A 14956-nucleotide genomic window follows, 5' to 3' on the forward strand; every position below is an offset into this window, starting at 1 on the left:
GCCTCAACTGGTTTTCTTAAAGTCCTTAGTTGTTATGTAATAGCCCTCTTGATAAATAACTGAATAGTATTTCGTAAAAAACTGACCCAACCCAGACGACGACTTAAGTAGGAGCTCATCAAGCCAAATTATGGGAAACATAGGGCTCCTGAGCATGCATGCAAAAATAACCCATGATTACTTCAATCAAATCAAAGGTTACAAAGGCACAGCGTCCTTCATGTTTCGTGAAAAGATATCCTACCAAACTATGTGACTACTAACAATTGCAGAACAAACAGTAAACAACAGGTCCTCTAACTGCTGGCAATAATTAAAGATCCCGCGCATTACTCCTCGCCATATCGATATGATGGGACCTCTTTAGATGAACCACTACGTTTCTTACGAGGTATGCATTTCCCTTTCATCCTTCCCTCCTTCTCTTCCCCTTCTTCCTTTACCCTGCTGCTGCTCCTGCACGGTAATCACGATTCATAAATGTCGTACTCTAAAACAATATATATATATATATATATTAAGAACAGCACGACACCTTTCTTCGTTATAGGAATTGGACTTCTTGAGGATGGGATGAGCCTGGGATGCATTCCAGTGGACCTTCATGGACTCAACGAGGCTGCCGCTAAAATGTTCCTTCTCCTTTACTTGGGAATTCTCGAACCTTGGATTCTCCGAGATGTATTTGATCATGTCGATCTCCAAAAATTTCTCTGCACTCTTACGCACAGCCACCTTCCCCCCATTCTTCTTCTTCTTCACCACATCACTCACGCACGGTAAGCTTTTCGCCTTTGCCACTGCTGAGCTCCCGCACACTATCAGTTGCAACAGCACCGAGTTATGACTCCCTGCTGACCCCAATGTCCCTTCGTTTTTATAGGCCAGGGTGGACTTGGAGCAAATTGTCAATGACATGTCGTTAGCGATGTCCTTGCTTGTGTCGTGGTGCCCCTCAAGTTCATCGGTGGATATACATCTGGAGCTGAGAGAGAATAGGGCGTGGTGGCAGAGCTCGTATTGCTGTTTGTCTCTCCATCTTCGTACTCTTCATCTCGCTCTTCGTATTCTTCATTATATCTTGGCGAGCTTGTCTAGAATGGCTTGCGCTTTAAATGCATATTAGACTCTTGATGTATTCCCTGCCTATCGCTCAACTGAAGCTGCTGAAATCTTTCTGCAAATAATAATAATAATAATAATAATAATAATAATAATAATATAAAAAACCTAGCCGTTAACTACCTACATAGAGTCATTAGGGGATGTTATGTGATGATGGTAAGGAACCCCCTAGAGGACACTGACCAGAGCAAGCTCGGAGGAGTTTAGAACTTTAGATCCTTTGATAACATACTCTGCTCCATCAGTGGGATGAATAATATCGTTCAGTCCCAAGTCATACCACACGTAACCGCCCTTGTAGGTCCTTGAACCAGCAAAGTCACTATTTTACACGGCAACATCATGTGTCAAAGTAGAACCAAGAGATCCGGGAAGCAAGAGCAACACCTTTTACAAGACCCCGAATATAGAGAAGGCATGACACTCCCCCTGAGAGATATGAGCCGATCCGACACATCTTTTATCATCATCAAATTGCAATGTCAATAAATAATTGAACATCTTCATTCGGGCACGCTAATTAATTTGTGGAGCGAAATAAATATGCAAGCAGCGTTATTTACGCTTCAAACGAAGAGGCTCCCTGGGAAGAAGGGCGACTTCCACGGAATGGGGATGTTCCAAAAGGCCGTTACGTGAGAGGTAGTAAACAACTTGAACCTTCTTAACGGATTTGACCTTTCGGGGGTTGACGTTGTAGGTTTTGGCACTCTCTGGGCTGGAATGCCTGCTTCTTCCCGAACGAAAGTCCATTCTCCAACACTAGCTGTTCTCTTCTTCCCCTGCCTCACTCTGCTCTCGAAGGGAACCCCAGCCTTCCTCTTCAGTTATTTATACCGAGCGACAAAGAAACAGAATGAAAAGGGGACGGAAGAGAGAAGGACTCACGTTTCTCCAAGAGACAGTACAGTACTTTAAGAAAAACAGAGCATGAAAACAGGATGGTTCTTATAACTGCAAGCTAGGTTGCATAGATACGAGTATGAATATCCAATACGATATGGTATGATACAGAGATACGGTAAATTTTTAAAATTTTAGGATACGGGTACAGAAATATTTGAATCTTGTATTCCAACTTTATGAGTCACAAACACATGAAATCCTAGAATAAATGAAAATCTTAAGTTACAAGGCTCGGACAAATCACAAATCAATGCAGAGGGCATATAAGATTGCCAGTACCATAAAAAACGAGATGGACATTTAACAATGTTCTAACTCTATCTATAAAACCAGTGTTAGAAATACAAGCTTGCCAAGAATTTGCTATAGAAGCTATCCACCTGGAAGAATTATCAAAGAGGCAAATCAAGATAACGTGAATATATATATTTTGACTACAAATTCAAAATAGCTTGCAATGAATTTCAGTTACAGTACAATCAAATAGTATCAATGTAGAAAATACAAATAAACCTTTGACTACAAATAAGTTCCAATAGCCAAAAAAAAAAATTATATTGTTCTATCAACTTGATATTAAATTGCACTTCATTTCTTTCTTGATCCATTTTCTTATTAACACCTTGAAAATTTGTAGAACCTTCATTAGTGGCTCTATAACTCCCACTTAACATGACAATGTCATCCCAATTCTCTATTTTTCTAGTTTGAATATTTGAAAGCCACTTGCTTCAGAAAAAATATAGGAAAAGAATAAAAGTTATTAAATGAAACATTAATAACCATTAAAACTTTACATACCTCAAATTTCAAAGTAAATTTCATGCTATTAAAAATCTACATACCTAAACATATTCATTCCATTTGACAACATCTTCTATCTCAATCACCACCATCTTATCATCATCCCATTTGAACTTTGACCTTGTTCTTATAGTAGTGATAATTGAATAATTCCTTTTACAAGCCTTCATTCTATTCACATTACTAACCACCAGACCTAATTTTGCATTTAACACATCTACTAGAACTTGATATGCTAGAGGTTTTCATTCCCCTTCACTCTTGTTACTTGGTGCTATTTGTTCATATAGCACTTCGGCAAACAAACTATCCATTTCTCTATTCCATGTGACATATGATCTTGATTTTTCCTTTCCCTTTCCACTTGTTGGTAATCTTGAATCGGATGATTGACCCTGTGCAATAACTTCAAATAGTGTTAACTGAGAAAGTGAAGAGGATGATCGAATGCGCCTATTCCTTGCTCTCAACATTGCTTGAATTTGGAATTCTTTGTTGCTCATTTTCTATTAACAAAGATCAAGAAGGCATTTAACAGTTACAAGTTACTATCAAGAGTAAAAAGAAGAATAACAAATTAAACAAATTAATGGTTTATAAATAGTTCTTCACACTCCACATTGAACTTAGCAGTCACAAGTCATCAAAATAAGGCACTTGACAATAAAAATCATCTCTAATATGTATTGGCTTCTTGTAAAAATGCATACAAGTCTTATTCTTCTTAAATTGACTGACCACTTATTCTTCTTCTTTTGGAGTGGGAGTATATTGGTGAAATAATAAAGATACTCCTCAGAATAGTTAAGCTTTGCGAGGATTCTAAGCTGTTTAAGAAGCACTTTTCTGTTCTTACAATCATTTATTCCTCGCTCTTGTGGTGATTTGATATTTTTTATCATAACAAGTTGAGTATGAATTTCATGAGAAGTAAACAAGGAGAGAACCTTAGAACTTCTATATGAGGTAAATGGTTTAATATCAAGAAGGAAATTGTGAATCATGTTTATGAACATCAAGAGGTAAATATAATCAAAAGCAAGAAATAGAAAACCGGACTGTATGGATATAATCCCTACGTTGGCCCTCAAGATTAGGCTACTTAATAGTTAATACCTATTAAAATAATTTCCTTCATTTAAGAACCCAACTAGCATTTTTCATACATCTCAACACAATTAATTGGAGCAAAAAGAGTTTGTCATCCAAACAGAGTTGTTTAAAAAGTACCACCTTCAGTTAAAGCTTTAGTGTAGATGTGAGGAGATGATATATTCAAATTCATCAAATGATGAATTCTCTAGCTATCCTTCACTGCAATAGTTGTTAAGACGGAGGAAAGTAAGCAATAAATCATCTTGCAATCCAGAGCTACCAAATATATGAAACTGATTCAAACAAATGATTTTTCTGGTTGAATTATGAAATGGAACAACCTAATTGCAGGATACAATTAATTATCCGCTTGGTACAAATTCATATTCCGTAGAAGCAAGCACCAAAACTAATCTCCCATAATTTGAATACAAAACGAGTTATGTTTCGATAATTTTTAGCACAAACTAAAGCACAAGTTAAAGACAACGTAGCAACGCAAGAAAGAATGATGGAACCATCCTTTTTAGCACCTGGAACTACACTTCTAAGGGTGTCAAGATGAGCACTGATCCTTGTTCGCCTCTTCCAAATGTGAGTTGCTATCAAAATGACAAAGTGCTGATGACAAGGTGTTATCAAAATGATAAAAGAAAATGCCTGTTTGGCAGCTGGCTGTAGGAATTGATCTCAACAATCTGCTACACATATATCCCTATCCTATTGGTTCCCAATATCCAAACAAACAAATCATCTTCAACTTTGAAAATCAAAACTATACTGACCCCAATTCTTTCCTCTAGGATGCCACTACCCCACAAAGCCGCACACTTGTCTTAACCTTGTTTACTAATCCCTAGCTTCCATACCCTTTTTATCAGTCCTATAGTTGTAATCATTGCCCGTAAATTCTTCAGGAGAGATTTTAGAAAACAAACAGATTGTAAATTTTAAAGTATCTAACCCTGAATGCCATTTTGATTTGTGGGCAAATTTTCACTCTCCAAAAACAAGTACTTTAAGCATCAAACCTTCTAACTATTCTTAACACTTTAAGGAGGATCCCCTTAGAATTACTATCTACTTCTACTGCCTTGTACTTGTAGCTAACCTGTCATTTCTACTCAAGAAGCAAGTTGAGCTTCTTCATGATGAAAATCCATATTGAATACAAAATTAATTAAAACCAAACAAATAGAACATTTCAAATGTACCTGGTAGCTAATAGCAACTATTTATGGAAAATCACCATTTTAATTCAAAAGTTCACTTATTGAACTAGTGTCCTCTTTAAATTGCATGCAAGAACTAAAAAAATGCCAATATATTTTTTAGCCACGCCAGAATTTATCGGCACTCGCATGTAATAATGTAAAAATACGAGCGAGACCTATAAATTTTTGAAAAATTAAGTCGCACATTTTCTTGTGAGGAAAAATGTGCAGTCGCATACACCAAACAGAAGATATCAATTCAAGGAAGTCAAAATAAAGAAAGGAATAGCTGGAGGAGGGAGATCTAGATGAAAAATAGTGACCTACATTTTGGCGTGAGAAGTGGGTTTCTTCTTGTCTTTGTTGGCAACGGTGGTCAAAGTCTTGTCGGTGATCGCACCCTTCAAGAAAATGAGAATAGAAGAAGTAGAAGTTGGATAGAGTGAGGATCAGGAACGAGTTAGAGACCACATGAGAGACATAAATTTGAAATATTATGTGTTCAGAAGGGATTTAATAATGAAAGAATTTGGATAGCTCAAATTTAAATTCACATATTTTTAAGTGCCAAAATAAGAGACTTGGTTCAAAGTGAGCATAGTAGAGATCAATGCATATCTGGACCTTTAAATTGAATTTAAACATTTAGATTTAATAATTTTTAAAAATATAAATTTAATTGAACAGTTCAGATTTGCAATGGATAGATAGTACAGTGGAGACAAAAAACAAAGGTGAAAAACCCACCCCAAAATATATATTAAAAAATTATATTTTTTACCTGGACATGCCAATTTCTTTTCCATCTCTTAATCAGTAAGTGGACTTCCTTCTGTATTGTAACTTCAAATACACGATATAAAAATATAAAAGTAATTAAAATGTATTTATACGAGGATCCACATTCCATCAAATTTTAATTTTAATTATCAATTTCCTTGAGCTCCACCGACCAAACACAAGGGGCTCGTTTTGTTTTAACAATATAAAAAATTCTAGCACCTCGTCCAGCCCGAAACCGTATGCAGAATTACAATGCACCCAAACGTTACTCTCCACAAGTGTGTGTGTGTTATAGTAGAGTATCGTATTCACACAAATTTATATTAAAAATATGATCAATTAAAAGAATTTACAATTTTAATAAAGTTGAACGAAAAACGGTTAGTTGGATAAAATTAATTTTGTAAATTATATTAAAACTAGAAAATAAAGAAAAATAAATAATTCTTAGACTTCAAGATTAAAATAAGATCTAAGATTATTTATTCCCCTTGCATCTCATAATACTAAAATTATATCCTTTCAAAAATATTTTTAATGAAAATAAGGACTAACCTAGAGTTTTTAAAATGTTTGACTAAGCTTTTTCAAATCATAAACAAATATTTAGTTAAATTAATTACTTAATCCCTTGTTACAATTAATAAAACTCAAATTTAAGCTCTAATCATAATGTGGTTGTGCAAAATTAGTAAATATGTCTCTATCTTACTAACAAAATCATTCATTCAACATACAAACTTCAAATTCTTGCATTATTTTACTCAAATTGTATACTTAAGCTACCCTCTTGAATATCACCCAAGTAAATAAATTAATTAAATGGTAGCCAATCATTTAGAAGTATTAAAATAAGAGTAAAATAAACACCCACCCACCCAAGTAAACAAATTAATTAAATGGTAGCCAATTATTTAGAAGCATTAAAATAAGAGTAAAACAAACAAACAAACACACACACACACACAAGAGTTTCAAATAATCTTAAAGCAAAGTGCTTAGTTATTTATAGTTATCTGTAAGCTACAAATACATAAAATATTTGGATTCATAATAGAATATAAGAGAGGAAAGGAAAAAAGAATAGAAAAATCAAATAAAATGAGCTCCAGATATTTTAAAAACTCCAATCCTTAGTTTCAAGCTCTTCCCGTATCTAAACCCTAACACAAAGGCTCCTAGTTTGAAGAATGTGTTCTAAGTTGAGCCAACAACGTATGTACATTGAACATTTTCAACCAAATAAAGCACAGCGTTTTGCTGTCAACAACATAAGTCACGTGTAAAGTCACTACTTTGGTCACAATTTTGCTCTGTTTTGGACACTTGTCTTAATTAGCATGACTTATCACCTTTTCACTTAATTTCTTTGCATAAAAAACCTTTTAAAAGTGCCATCAAAGGTCCATAAATACATTCAGTCAAACTTTAAATCAAAATATTAATAATTAGTTTGAAAAAACCAAAATAAAACCATGGTTTGAAATTTTAAAATAATATGCACAATTCCTAATTTGAAAATTCAAAATATGCATAATTATGCTAAAGTATATTAAAATATAAGAACGATGTGCTTAAATGATATAAAACTTTACACATTAACATCGAGCTACCAGCTTTGGAGGTCCAACCATCGGGCTGGATTAGTCCAGTACGATAGCTTTTCTGCTTCTGTTTCATGCAGAATTACAGAGTTGTTGTTGTTGGTGTTTTTATGTTTGCTTTCGCTCGAATTCAAAGGCCAGCTAAACCTGCTTGTTTTTGGATTGTGCTTGTGGGAAACAGCGTTCAAGAAACAAAATCGTGCTGATTAGAGGTAGTTTTCCTACGCCTCATAACTGGAGCGGTAATCGGAGAATATGGCGCCGATAAAATTTAATATAAAATGTTTTATTCATTAATCGGAGAATACAGCTCACTTTTCAAATTACATATAACGCACGCTGTCTATTATTTAGTTTAGTTCGAAAATTGAAACTTGTCAAATAATAAAATATTATACATTCTATTTTTTATGTACTAGAGATTTTTTTGCTCCTCTTATATACTATGAGATTATCCAAATATGAATGGACTGGATGATATAGAAAGTCTTATATTAGACAAAATTAAATTTAATAACTAATGTAAAACAAGAAAAATGACTCATAAACAAGATTTTGAATTAAGATGTAATATTTTTTAACTAATCTTACTCATTTCTTCTCTCTTATATTATCAAGTGGTTTGTCATGTGGCCATTAATTTCTTTTAAAAAATTGACTCAATTGGGTATACAATACATCTATTTATATGGCTAGAACTCTCTCCATATTTGTTTGATATGGGACATAATAGGCTGCTTATCATTTCTAACATATATTAATATTAAATAGGGAGAACTACGTTGAAATCCTACCCAAGATAATTAATTATTATAAAATTTATTAACAATTAAATTAAAGCAATTGATAATACAATCCATTAACAATTAAATTAAGACCCACACAATGGCTTTAATTTAATTGTCAATAGATCTTATAATAATTAATTGTCTTGTATGTTACTAGTATATAATTCTCCCTATTAAATGAGCCCTCCATTTTATGGAATGAAACCAAATAAGGGGTGCACCCGGAAATAGTTAACAAACGGATGCGCCAACTTGGCCGTGGTTGGTTTTGAATTTGTATGTTGTGCCCAAATAACAAAACCATGACCCGAAGTTGCATATCGTCATGTGTTTTTATATGTGCCATGTCTGACTCTAATGGCATGGGTATTTCCAGATTGCACGGAAATTAAAAAGAGAAAATGAAAATGAAATTTTCATGAACTATATAAATAATAATCTGATATTTTAAAATGTATTTTTTTGTCACTAAATTTTAAATTAAAAATATCACGTTATCTTTATTAATAAGTTTTGATTTTTTATTCAATTTTTGTAATTCTTTAAATAAAAATTATTAGTTTTTAAACAAAAATGGTGATTGAAACTTAGTATTTTGAGAACTTATTTTTTAATGATAAAAATTACACTTAATAAGTTGTGACTTTTTATTTAATTCTTATAATTTATAAAATAAAAGTTATTATTCCTTAAACAAATGGTATAATTGAGGCTTGTTATTTTCAATAAAGGTAAAATGATCTTTTTACTTTAAAATTTATTGATACGGGAGTCTCTAGAGGTTTCAGTAAAATTATAATTTTTTAAGAGACTAAATTATCATTTATATAATTTAAGAAAATTTTATTATTATTTTTTTAATTAAAAATCCTAAATATGATCATTTGTCGCTTGCGACCGTGATTTTTTATTATAAATAGCTATAGATGTTGATATTGATATCGTGACATTGCCTGTAACTTGAACAGTAGATCTTTACAGGGATTGGTAAAAATACAGATGTAAAAACGTTGTTAAGAAAAAGTGATGAATTTATACGGGTTGATGAAAGTGCAGTGGTCTCCTTTGCCGACTCTTCTCCTCCCAACAACTGTCATCCACCCACAGTCCGCTAGGAAGCCAAAACTTTGTTGACGAGGAGATATCACATTCTGCAATTGTTGGAACATAAACCGCGCTTGGGGGTTGATTTCCTGTTTTAAGAACATATCTTTTATTTGAAAATGTGTTTTTATTATATGTTATGAAAAATTTCCCGTTTTAAGAACATATTTTTTATTTGAAAATGTGTTTTTATTATATGTTATGAAAAAAAAATTGCTTTAAAAAACTAAAAAATTAAAACAGCTTTTTTGATGATTTCATCATGCAAAATTAGAGAAGTGACGGATAACATTATGCTTTCATTAGCAATAATTGTGCTCATAAAGTATCATTCTTGCACCTCTTATTTCACCACTTTAAACATATTTTTTTAGAATAATAATTCAAATAAATATTTTTTACAAAAATTGTTTTCAAAACTTATTCTAATAAATTACTATGTATAATGGTTTCAAGAACATCAAAATGGAAATGAAATGTAATACTAACGTCAATTTTGTTAAAAATGAACTGGATATTATCAATTTTGACAATCATACACAAACGAATCCTCTCTCATTTCATGTAGCCTCCGGTCTTATTTATAATATGACTTTAAAAAGATTTTCTGGATGATTAATATAAGACCATTTATAAATCATATCAAGCATTCATTATTTTATTTTATTTTTTAAATGCCCTTCATAGTTATAACCCTCTCTTTCTTAGAATAAATATGCTCCCGTTTGATTGTAGGCCGGATAAAGACATTTTTTAATAAAAGAGTAACCTTGCAGTGTTGCGGCATAAAATTATATGATTCAATTAAAGGGATAGCAGAAATAGGAGGGGAGAGAGTAAAGTGCTAGAGATTAATAATGATGATGAAACAATTTCTGTTGAGCTCGTTGAATTCACATTAACTTTACACGTATGTCCAAACAACTCCCCACGGGCATCATTTATTAGAACTTTGAAGGATGATGACTAAGAAAAGGAGTACACAGATTCGAGTGGGGATTGAATTCATTGAATGATGATTGATTTCAGACAGGATCAACCACTCATGAATAAGAAGGAGACCCTTTTGAAAATGGAATAAAGCCAATGCTCCGTTGGTTTCATGTACAAGTTGAAAGTTGAAACTATTCCCTCACGAGAATCTGATCTCTCTTTCAAATAAAAGTTCCAAATGCAAGTGACATGCCCACACCCACCTGCTCGTCTTCCCTCATCACCATGTTTCTCTCCACAATCCATCCATCCATCCATCTTTCCTCTTACTTATTCACCCCCTTCCTGCCTCAACTCATATTCCCAATCTAATTAGATGAATTCTTGATCTATGGGTACTTGATAATTTAAATTCTTAAGTAGAAGGAAGAGATATTCAAACTCTTCTGATATCATTAAAAATAAAAAATACGTAATTACCAAACAACATTACATCTACAAGCTGGTTTTCATTATTTGAGCCGTGATATCTATAATTTAACTTTAAAAAGCTGAAGACAAGAACAAAACAAATCAAAATCAAGATTGTATTAAAATAAAAATAAAATTGTATGTGAAGATGCAAAATTAATGCCGTCGATTACAACTTTGTACTAGTGTAAAAATAAAATTGCAAGTGAAGATGCAAAGTTAATACCGTCGATTACAACTTACAAGTGAATGATAGGTTAAGACGCAGGGTCCGATGAGATGAGCATTTGGAAAAACTGAAAAGGAGAGATGGTCATCCCGAAAAGCGAAATAATGGTCGGCAGAATCAGAAAAAGTTCAAGTATTTGAAAAGCCCCTCACTCATGGAAGAAATGGAAACTGGTTTAATTGGATGACTCATTTGTAGGCTGGTCCCGTGCATGGAAGGACGACAATCAACGTCACAGAGAAGCACCACCTACCTTGTAGAAGAAATTCATATAAAAAGCTGCACACCCTCCCACTACATTTACAGGCACCTCTCACCCCTCACTCCACTCTCCGCAATACACATTTCATTTGTACACTTTCTCATATGTAGTAGAACGAACTCACTCCATTAATATCGTGAAAAAATGGGTTACAAGTTATTTTACCTCAATCTTCTATTATTATCGGCCGTCTACCCTTCTTCCTCTCAACAATCTTCTCCGCCTCTCAGGGCTGTGAATCTGGGAAATTGGCTCATCATTGAAGGCTGGATGAAACCGTCTCTCTTTGATGGAATTATCAACAAGGATCTTCTGGTACATTATTTACTTCTCAGTATTACGGTTAGATTTTCTTGCCGGTTTCATTTAACTGTGGTCATTCCAGGATGGAACTCAAGTGCAATTGATGTCGACAAAGTTGCAGAAGTACCTCTGCCCAGAAAATGGGGGAGGAACTACTCTTGTCGCCAACCGTACAAGTGCTTCGGGTTGGGAAACTTTCCGGGTAGGCTCCTCAACCTTTCAGACATTAACAAACACGTTAATTGGATCGTTGAATTCCTTCATAACCATGATCCGTGCATGCAGTTGTGGAGGGTGAATGAATCGGCTTTCAATTTCAGAGTGTCCAACAATCAATTCCTGGGATTAGAAAGCCAAGGTGCAGGGAACAGACTAGTGGCCAATTCAGATTCACCTACCGACTCGGAAACGTTTCAGATTCTAAGAAGCCAAGATGACCCCACCTTAATTCGCATCCTTGCGCCAAACGGCCTGTTTTTACAGGTACCCCTGTCTTCCTTTTCCTTTAGCTCTGCTTGTTGCTACCGGAGTGTGTTTCTCTTGCTGGTGCTGTTTCTGTAGCGCATTCTCATGTGCCCGGTCTGCTCCAAAAAATCAACTGAAATGATTTCATCACCATGATTCCATAATTCTGGTTAGAGGGGTGATGATCTGATTTACATTTCAGGCTATTTCAGAGAACCTGGTAACCGCAGACTATGAAGGATCAGGCTGGGAAGACGACAACCCGTCTGTATTCAAAATGACCATTCTAAATGACAAGACCATAAAAGGCGAATACCAAATTACAAACGGTTACGGCCCAGAAAGAGCTCCCAAAATCATGCGGGTGAGATATTTCTTGAAAAATGAATATTTTTACATGTTATGTAATTTCATTTGAAGGTTAACTACTATTTAGTTAATATTAACTTCCAGATAGAAGCATCTAGTATAATTATGCAAATTAAACAGTGTGATTGAAGCAAATTGATATCCAATTAATCGGGCGTGCAGGATCACTGGAACACGTATATAACTGAGGAAGATTTCAAGTTCATGTCAGAGAATGGTTTAAGTGCAGTCAGGATTCCAGTTGGATGGTGGATAGCGTTTGACCCAACACCCCCAAAACCATTCGTGGGAGGATCACTGGAAGCTTTAGACAATGCCTTCACATGGGCACAGTAAGTAAGACTGACCAGAGCTGCTTTTCTTCACGGGTCCTTCAATGAATGCTCAGGTCTCCATCCCCTATGATTGGCTTCATATATTTATTTGTGTTTGCAGAAAGTATGGAATGAAAGTAATAGTGGACCTGCATGCTGCGCCCGGTTCCCAAAACGGCAACCCTCACAGTGCAACCAGAGATGGATCTCGCGAATGGGGAGATTCTTACATACCGCAGACTGTATCAGTCATCGACTTCCTAGCTGCAAGGTAGGCGCTTGGATTCATTTCGCTGTTTATTGGTTTTCTCTTCTTTTTTCAAGGCACCGAAAAGAAAAACATCATCTGCAGATATGGTGAGAGATCGAGCCTGGCGGCAATAGCGTTAATGAATGAACCGCTGGGAATTAATTTGGACAGCCTGAAGAAGTACTACGAAGCAGGGTACGATGCTGTGCGGAAACACAGTGGCAGTGCTTATGTGATCATGTCGAGTCTGCTGGATAAAAGCTCGAAAGAGCTGTTATCTTTCATCGGAGGTTTTGAAGGAGCAGTTATTGATGTGCATTATTACAATCTTTTTTCCAATTCCTTCTCCAAGATGAACGCACAGCAGAACATTGATTACATTACTGAACAGAGAGCGTCTGATGTGAGGTCTCTGACCTCACCTAATGGGCCCCTTCTTTTTGTCGGTAAGATTCCATAACAGGCAACGTTTGTGATATAGTTGAAGGCTGTGAGGGGGAGGGTAACTTGGTAATTTTGGTGGCAGGGGAGTGGAGCGGTGACTGGCTGGCTCGGGGCGCGTCCAAGGAAGACCATCAAAGATTTTTAGAGGTGCAAGTGGAGGTGTACTCGCGGGCCACTTTTGGATGGGCTTATTGGGCCTACAAATGTGACTCTCACTACTGGAGCCTCCATTGGATGATCCAGAGCAACTACATCAAGCTCTAATTGTCGGCAACTTCCATGCATCCATTCGCCTGGCCTCCATAACAAAAAGATTATCACTGAATTCCCTTCCCATCCATAATCCTGATGATGGGCTTTTCACTCCAACCATTCCATGGATTATCTAGGACCATTCCGTAAGGCTTGTAACTTCTCTTACCAAGTTACGCAATAAAGTCACCGCCCACTGTAAAAATTGAAGTCCATGTATCATCCATATATAATTATATGTTACAAAAAGAGAACAATGTTACTTTATAATTCACTCGAAAATACACGCGATTTTTCAAAAATTCCTGTCCTGCGCATTTGCACAAGTGCTTTCCTGGCTCGGTTAAAAACACGAGTCTGGGACGCGAAGCCTAAGGATTTGGTGTTGCTTTATATCGCCGCTTGAGCGAATCAAAACGGAACAACTCACGGCAGAAAATAAATGAAAGCGATGGAATGTGTTAGCATTTTGTGCAATCCAGTGATAAGAGCTTTTGTGATAATAAGTGGAGGGAAAAAACCGAATGGGCATAGGGAATTGCAGAGGGACGAATCAGTGAGAGGTCAGTTTGTTTGGATGTCATTTTGTAGAGTCATAGACTGAAAATTACCTGTAACTGAAACCGACTCCTTTGGGATTTTTCGATGATTGAAGAAATGTGGATCCCATCGCCGTCGCAACGTGGTGCCTCTAAAATTCGCATAAACTCTTCAATTTTATTTTGAAATTCAGATTATGACAAAATCCATTCAGGTTGGACGTTTGTTTGAAAAGGAAAGGGGAAAAAAAAAAAGAGGTTCCTATCAATAACAATCACCACTTATTGTCATGCTTAGCTTGGACTCTCCACCTCCTTCGCTGAGAGAAACAGAGAAATAAAAGTGTTTGTATGAGCGTGTTTCACTGGCTCTACGATATGTCGATCTCCTTCCTCAGGCGAAATAGATATACAGACAAACTGGGGAAAAAACACTGCGACCGTGTCGTGATATCATTTGTGAATCCTTTTGACACACAGAAATGGCTACTGCTCCCCTCCCAGAGAGTGAAGAGGTTCTCTGAGACAAATCTTGATAAAAGATCAAGTTGAGTCAATACCATTCATGAACCAGATAAGATAATCAAAGAGAAACTTTGTTTTTTGTAGACTCATCCCAGACGAGGATCAATTGGATGTTGAAAGGGAAAAGGGAAAAGGTAAAAGGCAAAAGGCCCACCACAACATACCTTGTTTACAAAC

At 35.4% G+C, this 14956-nt stretch overlaps 2 protein-coding genes across 2 annotated transcripts; one reads left to right on the plus strand and one right to left on the minus strand.

Moving 5' to 3' along the window:
- Positions 1 to 321: 321 nt before the first annotated feature.
- LOC129320018 (protein SOSEKI 2-like) lies at positions 322 to 731 on the minus strand. The gene is made up of 2 exons (XM_054965145.1): positions 536 to 731; positions 322 to 456 (listed from the first exon to the last, which is right to left on the minus strand). The coding sequence occupies exons 1-2, from the start codon at positions 691 to 693 to the stop codon at positions 330 to 332; spliced, it is 285 nt and encodes a 94-aa protein (XP_054821120.1). The 5' UTR covers positions 694 to 731; the 3' UTR covers positions 322 to 329.
- A 10305-nt stretch (positions 732 to 11036) lies between these two features.
- LOC129319394 (probable glucan 1,3-beta-glucosidase A) lies at positions 11037 to 14017 on the plus strand. The gene is made up of 9 exons (XM_054964451.1): positions 11037 to 11362; positions 11549 to 11633; positions 11704 to 11823; positions 11907 to 12104; positions 12289 to 12450; positions 12618 to 12787; positions 12891 to 13040; positions 13122 to 13465; positions 13546 to 14017. Exons 1-9 carry the CDS (start codon positions 11268 to 11270, stop codon positions 13725 to 13727), a joined length of 1506 nt encoding a protein of 501 aa, XP_054820426.1. The 5' UTR covers positions 11037 to 11267; the 3' UTR covers positions 13728 to 14017.
- Positions 14018 to 14956: the final 939 nt, after the last annotated feature.

Source organism: Prosopis cineraria, unplaced genomic scaffold (genome assembly GCF_029017545.1).
Source record: "Prosopis cineraria cultivar Desert tree isolate PC_DT_omini unplaced genomic scaffold, ASM2901754v1 PC9, whole genome shotgun sequence".
Taxonomy (NCBI): domain Eukaryota; kingdom Viridiplantae; phylum Streptophyta; class Magnoliopsida; order Fabales; family Fabaceae; genus Prosopis; species Prosopis cineraria.